The sequence below is a fragment of the Hypomesus transpacificus genome, chromosome 1 (genome assembly GCF_021917145.1).
Source record: "Hypomesus transpacificus isolate Combined female chromosome 1, fHypTra1, whole genome shotgun sequence".
Classification (NCBI taxonomy): domain Eukaryota; kingdom Metazoa; phylum Chordata; class Actinopteri; order Osmeriformes; family Osmeridae; genus Hypomesus; species Hypomesus transpacificus.
Genome location: NC_061060.1, coordinates 12,435,479 through 12,454,379, shown reverse-complemented (window position 1 = coordinate 12,454,379; position 18,901 = coordinate 12,435,479). Strand labels below are relative to the sequence as shown.

The window sequence follows — 18,901 nt, the reverse complement described above, 5'->3', positions numbered from 1 at the left end:
TTACTTTGTTCACTGCCAACACTGCAAAGCTGAGTATAAATACAACTCCTCCATGACTCAAATGATGTACCACTTGAAGAACGTACATCCGACCCTGGTTAGTGGCGGTGTATCCTGCTCTCGGTGTTAGCACGGAGGAGCTGCGATGCACAACGAGCAGAAAAAATAACCCAACGGATCTGCAAGTCCATCGAGATGGATATGCTACCCTCTTGTTGAGGGCGAAGGTTTTAATGAAGCTTTGTTAATTAGCCAGGGAAAAAACGAGGGTCAGTTGTGTTTGAGCACAGGCTTCTAGCTGTTGGCTCCGCTTCTAGGAGTTACAGAAATATTTGTTTTTCTTGTAATAGCTACAGATCTCAATGCGGAAACACGCTGTGTTTTTTCTATTTTCACTGCATTGTAATACAGCCTATAAATAGTGAAAACGCATACACATAATTATAAATTGAGGACTGATAAAACGCTCAACTGAAGAAAAAAAGAAAAAAAATGGGCACAACCCCAAATCATTATCTGGGGTTGAATGGTATCAAGTCCAAGGCTCTGTCCCCCACATAAAACTGATGACAACAGAAGGACATAGAACCTGAGAGCTAGACCCAATGGTTAAGACAGCTTTACAAATATTAGAATGAAGGCCCACAAATAATAAAAACATACACATATCCCCTGACACACGCTTTTATAGAATTTCAGCAAAGAATTACAACATAGGGAGAGCAAAAAGATGGATAATTAACATGCAAACACCAACCAAACAATGCTTACTTTTAGAGCATGAAAATTTGTAAGGACAGGTGCCCCCAACATTATGGTCAAAACACAAGACAGACGTAGGTTACATAAAGTCCGCAGAGCCCATACACATAGACGTTAAGCAGGGAGCAAGATTACCATATCAGAGACAATATCCACTCCGTCAACACGCCATAGACGGGATTAGACCCACCATTACGGGCCTAGTGAAGGCAGGAGTTTTGAAAGAAACTAAGAGCTCCTGTAATACACCCATCTTTCCAATAAAAAAGCCACACTCAAACGATTATCGATTAGTGCATGATTTACAAGCAATTAACTCCATTGTGAACGTTCCAAAGGCAGTTGTTCCCGATCCACATACATTACTTTCTAATATTCCCCCAGGTACCAAATGGTTCACTGTCATTGATCTGTGCTCTGCCTTTTTCTCAGTCCCCCTAGACGCTGATTCTCAGTACCTGTTTGAAGGCAAACAAATGACCTACATTCGGCTATTTCAGGGATTCTTGGACAGCCCTGCGGTGTTTAATTGGGTGTTGGCCCAAGATCTGCAAAACCTGCACGTTGCCAGTACCGTAGTCCAATATATGGACGATATTTTGGTATGTAGTAGTTCAAAGGAGCAGTGTGAGACTCTGTCACAGTGTTGAAACAGCTGGCGGAGGGAGGTCACAAGGTCAGCAGAGACAAGTTACAGTTTTGTCAGACAACAGTAGATTATCTGGGGAGGCGGCTTAGTAGAGATATGAGACAGGTAGCTTTGTCACAGATAGAAGCCATAGTCAACGCTCCAAAGCCTCAGACAGTGGGACAGATGCTCACCTTGTTGGGAATGGCGGGATACAGTAGACCATGGATTTGTGACCACGCCCTCAAGACAGCACCATTGCGTGCCCTTATCAGGGCTGCAGGGCAGAATAGTAATGCTGCTACATTGCAGTGAACCAAAGAAGCGGAGGGAGCCCGTTTGTCTCTTAAAAGTGACATGCAGTCTACCCCCGCCCTTGGCAATCCCGATTACTCAAAACCATTTCATCTATACGTTGCAGAAAGGTCTGGATATGCTACTGCTGTGTTGTTGCAAGACACGCCCATAGGGAAACAACCATTGGCCTATTATAGTAAAAAACTTGATCATTTAGAGGCAGGACTGCCACCCTGTTACCAGGGATTAGCAGCCGCTGTCTTTGCGTTCAAGAAGGCTTCATCACTAACAATGGGACACCCAGTAACTCTGTACACGTCCCATCAACTGTGTGCCTTACTCACAAGCACAAGATTTGTCTTGACACAGGCCAGACGAACGGGCTGTGAGGTAATACTATCAGCCCCAGAACTTACCATACAAAGGTGCGACACAGTAAACCCAGCAACTAAAATCGTGTTATCAGTAGATAGGACACCACACGACTGCGTTCGTGACACCAATATCTTTATGCGTGCACGCCAAGACCTGTACAATGAGCCTTTCACAGCAGACCTCACTCTGTTCGTGGATGGATCTTCCTATAGAGATGCCGTGGGCAACCATGCTGGCTACGGTGTTGTACAACTCAAAGATGACACCACTTTTGAGACCATCCAATCTGTAAAGGTTGACCAACCATGCTCTGCCCAATTGGCTGAAGTCAAAGCTCTTACAGCAGCATGTCTGTTGGCAAAGGGCAAGAGTCTTAATGTTTACACTGACTCTGCATATGCATACGGAGTATGTCACGTGTATGGAAACATATGGAAACAGAGAGGCTTCCGCAGAGCCGATGGCACTGTAATTAGCCATGGACAATCCATCTCACAGCTGTTGGATGGCATGCATGTTCCAACTGCCCTGGCCATTATTAAATGCCCGGCCCACAAAAAGACTGACACTCTCATCGCCAGAGGTAACAACTTGGCAGATGACGTAGCCAGGCAAGCAGCAGCAGGAACGGGGGCAGTGATGCGACCTATACAGGTAGCGGATGATCCAGCCCCACTTACCACTTAATATTCTCTTGTGTTAGCACAAGACCGAGCTAGTCCTCAAGAAAAAGATATGTGGGTGAAACGTGGAGCAATGCAACACACCCAGGATGAACTCAACAAAGGTCTATGGAGGAGTATTTGTTTTACCAAGTACATTGTCGCGCTATGCTATTAGGAATGCGCATGGTAGCGACCATTGCGCAAGGGGGGAGATTGTACGTAGTCTTCAAGCCGTGTGGTGGTCACCATATCTAACATCTACAGTTGACAGTGTTACACAAATGCGAAGTATGTGCACACTACAATGTCAGACGTTTACCGCACCCAGGGCCGTAGCACCAAATTCTGGGCCCCTATACAAGAAGTCCGGAAGGGCCCCCCCCCCCAGGGCCATACCCAAACATATCACTGAGTCGCAGAAAATGCCCACTGACGGGTCTTCTTGTTGGCAAAATCCCTGATAAGGTCCTTAGGACCTTAACTGTGTAACGAATTATTAACGAAGCAATTATTACGACCCCCCCCCCCCCCCCTCCCCCGCCACAATTAGATTTCTAATCTGTGGGAAACACTGTTAAGGACCTTATCAGGGATTTTGCCAACAAGAAGACCCGTCAGTGGGCATTTTCTGCGACTCAGTGATATGTTTGGGTATGGCCCTGGGGGGGGGGGGCCCTTCCGGACTTCTTGTATAGGGGCCCAGAATTTGGTGCTACGGCCCTGATCATGGTACTATATAATTGATATTGAACCACTAAATCACCTTTTTACCTTTATATGCTATATTATTGAAAACCTGATGCAAAGGTGTTGATTGATTGGTATTGACTTTAAAACAACAGAAATAAAGCCAATTGTGGAAGCCCAGATAAGCAGTTTGAGTGCCAGAGAGAGAGTTAGAACAGACTAGTACATAGTCACAATCATTAGTTTAGTTAATTCATATACGACAGTAATAATACAGATAGGGTCATTTGCGTATGGCAGTAATATGCGGATGCGGTGATTCATATACGACAGTAATAATACGGATAAGGTCATTCGCGTATGGCAGTAATATGCGGATGAGGTCATTCGTATACGGCAGTAGTATACGGATAATAGCCGGCATAGTTAAGTAGACTAGATTTAATAGAAACTGCGCGTACCTCTGAAAAATACAATAAAGAACATCAGTGGTCAGAATTATTGCATGTAAATACGCTCACATAACCAAATAAGTAGGTATTAGATCAAATTTAGAGCTGTCAAACGATTAAAATATTTAATCGCGATTAATCGCATTAATGTCATAGTTAACCCGCGATTAATCTCAATTAATCGCACATTTGTATCTATTTTAAATGTCCCTTGATTTCTTTTTCATCCATTCTTTTTTCAAATTGTAATGCTCTTATCGACATGGAAAAGTGGTTCGGATTGCTTCGTGCAAAAGTTTTTTTTTAAATTGAAAACAACATTGCAATCGCCTGGCTTTGACGAGCAGGCAGAGAATTCGCATCAGCTGTGTGCTTGGCTGTGTGCCATAAAAATTCTATTTTCGACTCCACGACGTGTTGCGATGATACCTCATTCCCTCCGGCTCAGTTCACAACGACAGAACACACTGATCACTTTGGTCTTGTCAATGGAACCATTTGGCAACCTTTTAAAAGTAAACTTTCCATTCAGAATCTTATTGGCATCCTTTTCGGCGTCTGGCGCTGGCAATAAACTCAAAACATAACGTTAGCCTCCTACCAGAGAATGTCTAATATCCGTAAACGGGCTCTGCTACGACTGTTTAGCCGGCTCGCAAACCCAAACAAGTGGGTGTGGCGTGCCTGTTGTTTTGTTTCCGGTCTAGCTAGATCCGGTGTGGTATTGTAGTTTTTCTGACGTCAGTGTTGTTGTTGCAACAGAATGTGAAAAAAAACTACAAAGTTTGCTAGGTCAAAAAGAGCGTTAATCGCGCAAAAAAAAATTGACGCCGTTAATAACGCGTTAAACTGACAGCACTAATAAAATTATATATATATATGACTGTATATCATGGTAAATAGAGAGGAGCAAACAACCGGACCGGCCGCATCAGCAGTAAGTTCAGGCGAGACAGCTCAGCGCGTCCCGTTTAGGACTCTCACTAGAAGCGGTGTTGGACGGACATTGTCCGTTTTTCTTAGTGATTAAAAATTAAAAGGAATAGACTCATCTAAATTGCCAGCGCCCAGCGCAGGGCTACGCCCAGCAGCTGACTCAAAACTGGCGTTGTCACACTCTCATTTAGGCCCTACCCGCTTGACGCTCACCCTTTCACACACTCTCTCTCTCTGTTTCTTTCTCTCACCCACACCTCACACACGCTCACTCACCACACACGTTCATACACCACACGCATACACACACGTTCCTCGCAAACCATTGCCCACTTGAACCCCACAAGTACAACACACACACAACGCTCCCTCGCACTAACACACACACACTCACCCACACTCACCCAACGTCTTCCCCGTTCCCACCACACACACACTACACCATACCTTCACACACACACCACATAGCTCTTCTCACACACACACACACGCACAACACATACACACTACACACAAACACGCACACACATTACACACAAACACGCACACTCAAACTTTGTGGGTTTCTAACTCTCATAATCTCGTTTGCACTGGAGGTTGGCTGATTAATTGGGCTGCCAATAGATAAGAAAACAAGAACAAGTTGTAAATAACTGATAGGAGAGACAAGAAACTGTGGGGGCATTTGGAGAACAACATCACTGTCAACTTCCTCCTCCTCCCATACACAAACACACGCCTCCCGCTTGGGATGGGCATAATTTATCGACGATCGATTATCGATCATTAAGAATTTAGTCGATGACATTATTTGTTCATCGATAAAACTAATGCGTGTTCTGTTGCGTAGTGTGAGTCTTGAAGGAATGCAATGGATTTCGCTATGTGGCAGCAATATTTTTTTTTACCAAATTAAGCCAATGTCTGGAAAAAAACGCCACAGGCCTACTCAGTTACTGGCGAGTTTCCATGTATTTCAAAAGTAAACATGAAGAGGTCACGGCGAAGTGTAGCGTGAGACCATATTGACTAAAAATTTACTTTGTTCACTGCCAACACTGCAAAGCTGAGTATAAATACAACTCCTCCATGACTCAAATGATGTACCACTTGAAGAACGTACATCCGACCCTGGTTAGTGGCGGTGTATCCTGCTCTCGGTGTTAGCACGGAGGAGCTGCGATGCACAACGAGCAGAAAAAATAACCCAACGGATCTGCAAGTCCATCGAGATGGATATGCTACCCTCTTGTTGAGGGCGAAGGTTTTAATGAAGCTTTGTTAATTAGCCAGGGAAAAAACGAGGGTCAGTTGTGTTTGAGCACAGGCTTCTAGCTGTTGGCTCCGCTTCTAGGAGTTACAGAAATATTTGTTTTTCTTGTAATAGCTACAGATCTCAATGCGGAAACACGCTGTGTTTTTTCTATTTTCACTGCATTGTAATACAGCCTATAAATAGTGAAAACGCATACACATAATTATAAATTGAGGACTGATAAAACGCTCAACTGAAGAAAAAAAGAAAAAAAATGGGCACAACCCCAAATCATTATCTGGGGTTGAATGGTATCAAGTCCAAGGCTCTGTCCCCCACATAAAACTGATGACAACAGAAGGACATAGAACCTGAGAGCTAGACCCAATGGTTAAGACAGCTTTACAAATATTAGAATGAAGGCCCACAAATAATAAAAACATACACATATCCCCTGACACACGCTTTTATAGAATTTCAGCAAAGAATTACAACATAGGGAGAGCAAAAAGATGGATAATTAACATGCAAACACCAACCAAACAATGCTTACTTTTAGAGCATGAAAATTTGTAAGGACAGGTGCCCCCAACATTATGGTCAAAACACAAGACAGACGTAGGTTACATAAAGTCCGCAGAGCCCATACACATAGACGTTAAGCAGGGAGCAAGATTACCATATCAGAGACAATATCCACTCCGTCAACACGCCATAGACGGGATTAGACCCACCATTACGGGCCTAGTGAAGGCAGGAGTTTTGAAAGAAACTAAGAGCTCCTGTAATACACCCATCTTTCCAATAAAAAAGCCACACTCAAACGATTATCGATTAGTGCATGATTTACAAGCAATTAACTCCATTGTGAACGTTCCAAAGGCAGTTGTTCCCGATCCACATACATTACTTTCTAATATTCCCCCAGGTACCAAATGGTTCACTGTCATTGATCTGTGCTCTGCCTTTTTCTCAGTCCCCCTAGACGCTGATTCTCAGTACCTGTTTGAAGGCAAACAAATGACCTACATTCGGCTATTTCAGGGATTCTTGGACAGCCCTGCGGTGTTTAATTGGGTGTTGGCCCAAGATCTGCAAAACCTGCACGTTGCCAGTACCGTAGTCCAATATATGGACGATATTTTGGTATGTAGTAGTTCAAAGGAGCAGTGTGAGACTCTGTCACAGTGTTGAAACAGCTGGCGGAGGGAGGTCACAAGGTCAGCAGAGACAAGTTACAGTTTTGTCAGACAACAGTAGATTATCTGGGGAGGCGGCTTAGTAGAGATATGAGACAGGTAGCTTTGTCACAGATAGAAGCCATAGTCAACGCTCCAAAGCCTCAGACAGTGGGACAGATGCTCACCTTGTTGGGAATGGCGGGATACAGTAGACCATGGATTTGTGACCACGCCCTCAAGACAGCACCATTGCGTGCCCTTATCAGGGCTGCAGGGCAGAATAGTAATGCTGCTACATTGCAGTGAACCAAAGAAGCGGAGGGAGCCCGTTTGTCTCTTAAAAGTGACATGCAGTCTACCCCCGCCCTTGGCAATCCCGATTACTCAAAACCATTTCATCTATACGTTGCAGAAAGGTCTGGATATGCTACTGCTGTGTTGTTGCAAGACACGCCCATAGGGAAACAACCATTGGCCTATTATAGTAAAAAACTTGATCATTTAGAGGCAGGACTGCCACCCTGTTACCAGGGATTAGCAGCCGCTGTCTTTGCGTTCAAGAAGGCTTCATCACTAACAATGGGACACCCAGTAACTCTGTACACGTCCCATCAACTGTGTGCCTTACTCACAAGCACAAGATTTGTCTTGACACAGGCCAGACGAACGGGCTGTGAGGTAATACTATCAGCCCCAGAACTTACCATACAAAGGTGCGACACAGTAAACCCAGCAACTAAAATCGTGTTATCAGTAGATAGGACACCACACGACTGCGTTCGTGACACCAATATCTTTATGCGTGCACGCCAAGACCTGTACAATGAGCCTTTCACAGCAGACCTCACTCTGTTCGTGGATGGATCTTCCTATAGAGATGCCGTGGGCAACCATGCTGGCTACGGTGTTGTACAACTCAAAGATGACACCACTTTTGAGACCATCCAATCTGTAAAGGTTGACCAACCATGCTCTGCCCAATTGGCTGAAGTCAAAGCTCTTACAGCAGCATGTCTGTTGGCAAAGGGCAAGAGTCTTAATGTTTACACTGACTCTGCATATGCATACGGAGTATGTCACGTGTATGGAAACATATGGAAACAGAGAGGCTTCCGCAGAGCCGATGGCACTGTAATTAGCCATGGACAATCCATCTCACAGCTGTTGGATGGCATGCATGTTCCAACTGCCCTGGCCATTATTAAATGCCCGGCCCACAAAAAGACTGACACTCTCATCGCCAGAGGTAACAACTTGGCAGATGACGTAGCCAGGCAAGCAGCAGCAGGAACGGGGGCAGTGATGCGACCTATACAGGTAGCGGATGATCCAGCCCCACTTACCACTTAATATTCTCTTGTGTTAGCACAAGACCGAGCTAGTCCTCAAGAAAAAGATATGTGGGTGAAACGTGGAGCAATGCAACACACCCAGGATGAACTCAACAAAGGTCTATGGAGGAGTATTTGTTTTACCAAGTACATTGTCGCGCTATGCTATTAGGAATGCGCATGGTAGCGACCATTGCGCAAGGGGGGAGATTGTACGTAGTCTTCAAGCCGTGTGGTGGTCACCATATCTAACATCTACAGTTGACAGTGTTACACAAATGCGAAGTATGTGCACACTACAATGTCAGACGTTTACCGCAATTATATAGTACCCTGATCATGGTACTATATAATTGATATTGAACCACTAAATCACCTTTTTACCTTTATATGCTATATTATTGAAAACCTGATGCAAAGGTGTTGATTGATTGGTATTGACTTTAAAACAACAGAAATAAAGCCAATTGTGGAAGCCCAGATAAGCAGTTTGAGTGCCAGAGAGAGAGTTAGAACAGACTAGTACATAGTCACAATCATTAGTTTAGTTAATTCATATACGACAGTAATAATACAGATAGGGTCATTTGCGTATGGCAGTAATATGCGGATGCGGTGATTCATATACGACAGTAATAATACGGATAAGGTCATTCGCGTATGGCAGTAATATGCGGATGAGGTCATTCGTATACGGCAGTAGTATACGGATAATAGCCGGCATAGTTAAGTAGACTAGATTTAATAGAAACTGCGCGTACCTCTGAAAAATACAATAAAGAACATCAGTGGTCAGAATTATTGCATGTAAATACGCTCACATAACCAAATAAGTAGGTATTAGATCAAATTTAGAGCTGTCAAACGATTAAAATATTTAATCGCGATTAATCGCATTAATGTCATAGTTAACCCGCGATTAATCTCAATTAATCGCACATTTGTATCTATTTTAAATGTCCCTTGATTTCTTTTTCATCCATTCTTTTTTCAAATTGTAATGCTCTTATCGACATGGAAAAGTGGTTCGGATTGCTTCGTGCAAAAGTTTTTTTTTAAATTGAAAACAACATTGCAATCGCCTGGCTTTGACGAGCAGGCAGAGAATTCGCATCAGCTGTGTGCTTGGCTGTGTGCCATAAAAATTCTATTTTCGACTCCACGACGTGTTGCGATGATACCTCATTCCCTCCGGCTCAGTTCACAACGACAGAACACACTGATCACTTTGGTCTTGTCAATGGAACCATTTGGCAACCTTTTAAAAGTAAACTTTCCATTCAGAATCTTATTGGCATCCTTTTCGGCGTCTGGCGCTGGCAATAAACTCAAAACATAACGTTAGCCTCCTACCAGAGAATGTCTAATATCCGTAAACGGGCTCTGCTACGACTGTTTAGCCGGCTCGCAAACCCAAACAAGTGGGTGTGGCGTGCCTGTTGTTTTGTTTCCGGTCTAGCTAGATCCGGTGTGGTATTGTAGTTTTTCTGACGTCAGTGTTGTTGTTGCAACAGAATGTGAAAAAAAACTACAAAGTTTGCTAGGTCAAAAAGAGCGTTAATCGCGCAAAAAAAAATTGACGCCGTTAATAACGCGTTAAACTGACAGCACTAATAAAATTATATATATATATGACTGTATATCATGGTAAATAGAGAGGAGCAAACAACCGGACCGGCCGCATCAGCAGTAAGTTCAGGCGAGACAGCTCAGCGCGTCCCGTTTAGGACTCTCACTAGAAGCGGTGTTGGACGGACATTGTCCGTTTTTCTTAGTGATTAAAAATTAAAAGGAATAGACTCATCTAAATTGCCAGCGCCCAGCGCAGGGCTACGCCCAGCAGCTGACTCAAAACTGGCGTTGTCACACTCTCATTTAGGCCCTACCCGCTTGACGCTCACCCTTTCACACACTCTCTCTCTCTGTTTCTTTCTCTCACCCACACCTCACACACGCTCACTCACCACACACGTTCATACACCACACGCATACACACACGTTCCTCGCAAACCATTGCCCACTTGAACCCCACAAGTACAACACACACACAACGCTCCCTCGCACTAACACACACACACTCACCCACACTCACCCAACGTCTTCCCCGTTCCCACCACACACACACTACACCATACCTTCACACACACACCACATAGCTCTTCTCACACACACACACACGCACAACACATACACACTACACACAAACACGCACACACATTACACACAAACACGCACACTCAAACTTTGTGGGTTTCTAACTCTCATAATCTCGTTTGCACTGGAGGTTGGCTGATTAATTGGGCTGCCAATAGATAAGAAAACAAGAACAAGTTGTAAATAACTGATAGGAGAGACAAGAAACTGTGGGGGCATTTGGAGAACAACATCACTGTCAACTTCCTCCTCCTCCCATACACAAACACACGCCTCCCGCTTGGGATGGGCATAATTTATCGACGATCGATTATCGATCATTAAGAATTTAGTCGATGACATTATTTGTTCATCGATAAAACTAATGCGTGTTCTGTTGCGTAGTGTGAGTCTTGAAGGAATGCAATGGATTTCGCTATGTGGCAGCAATATTTTTTTTTACCAAATTAAGCCAATGTCTGGAAAAAAACGCCACAGGCCTACTCAGTTACTGGCGAGTTTCCATGTATTTCAAAAGTAAACATGAAGAGGTCACGGCGAAGTGTAGCGTGAGACCATATTGACTAAAAATTTACTTTGTTCACTGCCAACACTGCAAAGCTGAGTATAAATACAACTCCTCCATGACTCAAATGATGTACCACTTGAAGAACGTACATCCGACCCTGGTTAGTGGCGGTGTATCCTGCTCTCGGTGTTAGCACGGAGGAGCTGCGATGCACAACGAGCAGAAAAAATAACCCAACGGATCTGCAAGTCCATCGAGATGGATATGCTACCCTCTTGTTGAGGGCGAAGGTTTTAATGAAGCTTTGTTAATTAGCCAGGGAAAAAACGAGGGTCAGTTGTGTTTGAGCACAGGCTTCTAGCTGTTGGCTCCGCTTCTAGGAGTTACAGAAATATTTGTTTTTCTTGTAATAGCTACAGATCTCAATGCGGAAACACGCTGTGTTTTTTCTATTTTCACTGCATTGTAATACAGCCTATAAATAGTGAAAACGCATACACATAATTATAAATTGAGGACTGATAAAACGCTCAACTGAAGAAAAAAAGAAAAAAAATGGGCACAACCCCAAATCATTATCTGGGGTTGAATGGTATCAAGTCCAAGGCTCTGTCCCCCACATAAAACTGATGACAACAGAAGGACATAGAACCTGAGAGCTAGACCCAATGGTTAAGACAGCTTTACAAATATTAGAATGAAGGCCCACAAATAATAAAAACATACACATATCCCCTGACACACGCTTTTATAGAATTTCAGCAAAGAATTACAACATAGGGAGAGCAAAAAGATGGATAATTAACATGCAAACACCAACCAAACAATGCTTACTTTTAGAGCATGAAAATTTGTAAGGACAGGTGCCCCCAACATTATGGTCAAAACACAAGACAGACGTAGGTTACATAAAGTCCGCAGAGCCCATACACATAGACGTTAAGCAGGGAGCAAGATTACCATATCAGAGACAATATCCACTCCGTCAACACGCCATAGACGGGATTAGACCCACCATTACGGGCCTAGTGAAGGCAGGAGTTTTGAAAGAAACTAAGAGCTCCTGTAATACACCCATCTTTCCAATAAAAAAGCCACACTCAAACGATTATCGATTAGTGCATGATTTACAAGCAATTAACTCCATTGTGAACGTTCCAAAGGCAGTTGTTCCCGATCCACATACATTACTTTCTAATATTCCCCCAGGTACCAAATGGTTCACTGTCATTGATCTGTGCTCTGCCTTTTTCTCAGTCCCCCTAGACGCTGATTCTCAGTACCTGTTTGAAGGCAAACAAATGACCTACATTCGGCTATTTCAGGGATTCTTGGACAGCCCTGCGGTGTTTAATTGGGTGTTGGCCCAAGATCTGCAAAACCTGCACGTTGCCAGTACCGTAGTCCAATATATGGACGATATTTTGGTATGTAGTAGTTCAAAGGAGCAGTGTGAGACTCTGTCACAGTGTTGAAACAGCTGGCGGAGGGAGGTCACAAGGTCAGCAGAGACAAGTTACAGTTTTGTCAGACAACAGTAGATTATCTGGGGAGGCGGCTTAGTAGAGATATGAGACAGGTAGCTTTGTCACAGATAGAAGCCATAGTCAACGCTCCAAAGCCTCAGACAGTGGGACAGATGCTCACCTTGTTGGGAATGGCGGGATACAGTAGACCATGGATTTGTGACCACGCCCTCAAGACAGCACCATTGCGTGCCCTTATCAGGGCTGCAGGGCAGAATAGTAATGCTGCTACATTGCAGTGAACCAAAGAAGCGGAGGGAGCCCGTTTGTCTCTTAAAAGTGACATGCAGTCTACCCCCGCCCTTGGCAATCCCGATTACTCAAAACCATTTCATCTATACGTTGCAGAAAGGTCTGGATATGCTACTGCTGTGTTGTTGCAAGACACGCCCATAGGGAAACAACCATTGGCCTATTATAGTAAAAAACTTGATCATTTAGAGGCAGGACTGCCACCCTGTTACCAGGGATTAGCAGCCGCTGTCTTTGCGTTCAAGAAGGCTTCATCACTAACAATGGGACACCCAGTAACTCTGTACACGTCCCATCAACTGTGTGCCTTACTCACAAGCACAAGATTTGTCTTGACACAGGCCAGACGAACGGGCTGTGAGGTAATACTATCAGCCCCAGAACTTACCATACAAAGGTGCGACACAGTAAACCCAGCAACTAAAATCGTGTTATCAGTAGATAGGACACCACACGACTGCGTTCGTGACACCAATATCTTTATGCGTGCACGCCAAGACCTGTACAATGAGCCTTTCACAGCAGACCTCACTCTGTTCGTGGATGGATCTTCCTATAGAGATGCCGTGGGCAACCATGCTGGCTACGGTGTTGTACAACTCAAAGATGACACCACTTTTGAGACCATCCAATCTGTAAAGGTTGACCAACCATGCTCTGCCCAATTGGCTGAAGTCAAAGCTCTTACAGCAGCATGTCTGTTGGCAAAGGGCAAGAGTCTTAATGTTTACACTGACTCTGCATATGCATACGGAGTATGTCACGTGTATGGAAACATATGGAAACAGAGAGGCTTCCGCAGAGCCGATGGCACTGTAATTAGCCATGGACAATCCATCTCACAGCTGTTGGATGGCATGCATGTTCCAACTGCCCTGGCCATTATTAAATGCCCGGCCCACAAAAAGACTGACACTCTCATCGCCAGAGGTAACAACTTGGCAGATGACGTAGCCAGGCAAGCAGCAGCAGGAACGGGGGCAGTGATGCGACCTATACAGGTAGCGGATGATCCAGCCCCACTTACCACTTAATATTCTCTTGTGTTAGCACAAGACCGAGCTAGTCCTCAAGAAAAAGATATGTGGGTGAAACGTGGAGCAATGCAACACACCCAGGATGAACTCAACAAAGGTCTATGGAGGAGTATTTGTTTTACCAAGTACATTGTCGCGCTATGCTATTAGGAATGCGCATGGTAGCGACCATTGCGCAAGGGGGGAGATTGTACGTAGTCTTCAAGCCGTGTGGTGGTCACCATATCTAACATCTACAGTTGACAGTGTTACACAAATGCGAAGTATGTGCACACTACAATGTCAGACGTTTACCGCACCCAGGGCCGTAGCACCAAATTCTGGGCCCCTATACAAGAAGTCCGGAAGGGCCCCCCCCCCCAGGGCCATACCCAAACATATCACTGAGTCGCAGAAAATGCCCACTGACGGGTCTTCTTGTTGGCAAAATCCCTGATAAGGTCCTTAAAGTCCAATGCTCTTGCCAATTGGCTTTCAATCGAGAGAAGAGCAAGACTGTTCAGTCTGTCCTGGGACATGGTGGACCTCAGGTAGTTTTTGACTAGCTTCATTTTGCTGAAAGCCCGTTCTCCGCCAGCAACACTTACGGGTAGGGTGCAGAAAATCCTCAATGCTATACAGATTTCTCCAAAAATGCTCTGTAGTTGGAGATTATAAATGGCATTAAGGAGCTGAAGAGGTGACAGGTCTTGAGGAAATGTTGCCTGATGTATTTTTTTCAGGTGCAAAACTTCCTCCTCGAATCCAGCTGTGAGATCCTTTGGATATGCTCTTGTAAGAGTCTGGCATGACACTTTTGTTTGTTCTTCTGACATATCAGCAAACTTCAGAATCGGTCCAAAAGTTGCTACAAGGTTGCTACAGTCATTCAAGTCAAACTAGTTTATTTCTGCTTTCATGTTGAACTAAGCTCACCTTGTCTCAAGTCTGCATCAGAGGAGGATGAGGGGGTTGTTGCTGCTGGTCCACTTTCTGTGACAGTTTCTGTAATTTGTTTCACAAATTAAGTTTTACTAGCAGGCAGCTAGGATGATATAGCCATTGTGTCATGTCATGACTTATGGGGCTAACTATAGCCTATATGCCATAGGTTATTATTTATCATGTAGTAGCCTAATAACGGCTTAGTATTAATTTGATATTAGCTTGCTTCAAATCAGTAGCCTGCTATTGCAATATTAGCCTACCGTACACTTTATTTATCCATTAACATACTAACCAAGGGAGGCCTCATTTAATTGAAAGTGTAGCCTATTGTCTGCTTGCTAACTTGTCTCTGTTCATTTTAAAAACGATACTTTAAGAATGGGGTTTCACCTTGTGTGGTTAAACGTTTTGTGCTCACCTTTCTTTGTAAAGAAGTTAGTCAGAACCTGACTTCCTTCTTTTTGTTTTTTCTCCCTCTCTTTCTTTTCCTTTCGCTTCTGAGAGCCAGACTTTAACTTCTGTAGTTGTGACATGTTGCCGCATCTCCATCCAGATAAAAGTCTTTTGCGGCGCACGTAGCCTTCCCAACTGAATGCCTTACCGTAAGGCATTCAGTTGGGAAGGCTACGTTGGGGGCGGAATACCCAATCGAGCTGTGAAATCAGTTGTGTGGACTGAACCATTATGCGATTTTTGCAAGGGGTCTTTAGAATTTTGGAATACAATAATGTACTAAATTAATACGCAAAGCTTGCATTTAGATCGATATTCATCGTGACATGTAGTTATGTAATTAAACCATTTGAACAAAAACCAAAAAATAGGCTACTTAAAACCAAAATCTAAACTTCCCATGGGCCCCTCTCTGCCTTGGGCCCCCCCACAACTGTAGCACTTGTCTACCTAGTCCGTCGGCCCTGACCGCACCCATCTCACACATTACATCAGTTGCGAAATGTCTATGTAGAGAGGTCTTCCCAAGATTTGGCATCCCGGATAGCATGAGCTCAGACAACGGACCGCACTTGGTGGCCGAAACATTTAAATTGGCGATGAAAATGCTAGGAATCAAACAAAGTTACGGCTGTGTTTATCATGCCCAATCACGAGGAACAGTCGAGAGAGCCAACGGTATCTTGAAAACCAAGCTAGCTAAAATCATGGCAGATGGTAAATTAAACTGGGTACAAGCTTTACCGCTGGCACTAATGGCAATGCGCTTGAGTACTAACCACATGACATTTCTAACGCCGCATGAGATGGCGACTGGAAGGCCGCTTCCAGTCCCATACTTACGAGGACCCGTTGAGGGCCCTCCCCTCGAAAAACTGGAAAGGGAGCTGCAAAGCTACCTACGACACTTAACCCAAATACATAAGGAAGTGTTCTCACAGGTAAAAGGTGCTACAGAGCAGAGAGAAGCGGAGATTCCTGAGAACCCGCAGACGCTTGTGCCTGGAGATTGGGTCTACGTAAAGCTATTCAAAGAAAGTGGAACGAGCCCAGACGGGAAGGTCCCTTCAGAGTCCGTCTAACGACCCACACACGCTCTAAAAGTCGACGGTAAAAAGTTTTGGTACCATCTCAATCACTGCTGCAGAGCAGAAGATCCAGAACAGACCGAGACGCTTAGAAGTAAAGTCGGGGGCGGGTGACACCGCCCCCCAGGGACTCCAAGATGGGGATGGTCTCTCCTCCCCGCAGGGACTCAGACGATCTCACAGACTGGTACAGCAGAGAATCGCAAACAACAATAACGCTATGAGCAGCTGCCCGACTATTACGAGATGAACAAAACAGAATGAGTACAGAATGAGTACAACAATGACTTCATTATGAGGTGTGGTGAGACTTACAAGTCACACAGGGGGGATCGATGATGAATTATCAGCACACTGTTGTAATCATGAAGATGGAGAAATGATCATGGTACTATATAATTGATATTGAACCACTAAATCACCTTTTTACTTTTATATGCTATATTATTGAAAACCTGATACAAAAGGTGTTGATTGATTGGTATTGACTTTAAAACATAGAAGAAATAAAGCCAAATGTGGTAGTCCAGATAAGCAGTTTGAGTGCCAGAGAGAGAAGTGTGTGTGAAGGATTCACCCAGGAAAGACTACAACTGCCCAGGCAAGGGACTACAAGGCCCAGATATCAGAGGACAGATTGATGTCCTTAAACTCAAGGCCTCATGTGGGCACTGGATGGGAGAAAGTTAGGGAAAATTCAGGCTATTTAAATTCTGTGATAATGGACCAACCAAGTGTGAAATGCATATATGAATCTGTGACAACATATAATGTACCAATGGTAAAATATCAAAAATAATGGAGAACAAATACATAAGCAAATATCTGGAGAAAAATTCCAGTCTGATCTCGAGACCATTCTCATGTTTGTTGGAATCAATCCTCTGTGTTAGATTCGAATAAACACTTTGCATCATACTCTGTTGCCGTTTTCCGTGCCGTTTTTTACTTTGATATTTGGTAAAGAACTTTGACTAAATTATTTCGACCACAAGAACCCCGCTGATGATCCTTGGGAACTTCAACATCCACCTCGAAGGAACGCAGGCCGTCGACGCTGCTGAACACACCGGCGACCCACAAGGCAGGAAAACAGCTCGACCTCATCTTGACACGCAACTGCATCACTGACTCTGTAACCTCTGTAACCCCACTACACATTTCTGATCACTTCTTTATCCAATTCTCTGTCTCTCTCCCTACAACTCCTCCTACCTCGCCACCCCTTCGGAACTTTCCACCGCAACCTTCGCTCCCTCTCCCCCCCTCCTATTTCTCCTCCATTGTAACATCCTCCCTCCCATTGACGATCTCACGTCTCTCCCCACTGACACTGCCACCAGCACCCTGATATCCACACTAGCTGCATCACTTGACACTCTCTGTCCCCTGGCAACCAGGCCTGCACGATCTTCTCCATCCTGCCCGTGGCTCACGGATGTTCTTTGTGAAGAACGATCCACCCTTCGCGCAGCTGAGAGGACATGGCGCAGGTCCAAAGACGGACTGGACCTCGATAAGTATTACTCCGTCCTCAAATCCTTTTCCACACACACACACACAACGGTCACTACTTCCTGAACAAAATGACCTCTGCCTCAAACCCTCACAAACCTTTTTCTACCTTCTCCACCCTTCTTAACCCACCTCCCTCCCCCGCCCCCCTCCCCCGCCTCCCTGTCAGCAAATGACTTCTCCTTCTTTGAGAAAAAAGTTGTTGATATTAGCAGCCAGTTCCCTGAACATATCTTTCTTACTCACTCACCCTCTATGACTGATCCAACTAAATGTCTAAACTCTTTCTCTCCTCTGTCCGAGTCAGAGATCTCTGACCTCATTCTCTCTCATCTCCCAACCTCCTGTGCCCTTTATCCAGTCCCCTCTCCTCTCTTCCAATCCATCTCTCCCTCTATCATAACTTTTCTTCTCCATGTCCTTAACTCTTCTCTTACTTCTGGCACCTTCCCTTCTGCCTTCATTCAGGCCCTGGTTTGCCCCTCTACTCAAAAAACCCTCCCTTAACCCTGCCGTCCTCCAGAACTACAGACCAGTATCACTGCTACCCTTCTTTTAAAAAACAATTGAAACCAACGGTCAAACTTTCTCTCTCAGAACAACCTACTCGACCCTAACCATTCAGGCTTCAAGACCACTCCACATAACTCGCTGCTCGCCGGTCTCCCAGCATGTGAAACCCGCCCTCTCCAGAGGATTCAGAACGCAGCAGCCCGCCTGGTCTTCAACCTACCTAGACGCTCCCATGTTACCCCGCTCCTCATCTCCCTTCACTGGCTAACCATCACAGCCCATATCAGATTCAAGACCCTGGTACTGACCTTCCGAGGGGTGAACGGGACTGCACGTGCCTACATCCAGTCTCTCCTCCA

General features: G+C 44.7%; 2 protein-coding genes across 2 annotated transcripts in view; one reads left to right on the top strand and one right to left on the bottom strand.

Moving 5' to 3' along the window:
* Positions 1-18,901, bottom strand: part of polr1a (RNA polymerase I subunit A) — a 43,841-nt gene that overhangs the window by 18,730 nt on the left and 6,210 nt on the right. The window lies entirely within an intron of this gene.
* On the top strand, positions 380-14,955 carry LOC124467322. The gene is made up of 2 exons (XM_047019577.1): positions 380-3,192; positions 14,487-14,955. The coding sequence occupies exon 1, from the start codon at positions 1,748-1,750 to the stop codon at positions 2,747-2,749; it is 1,002 nt and encodes a 333-aa protein (XP_046875533.1). The 5' UTR covers positions 380-1,747; the 3' UTR covers positions 2,750-3,192; positions 14,487-14,955.

Excerpts from the sequence above, each read along its gene's own strand:
- LOC124467322 (XM_047019577.1), top strand. The coding sequence starts at position 1,748 with ATGCAGTCTACCCCCGCCCTTGGCAATCCCGATTACTCAAAACCATTT.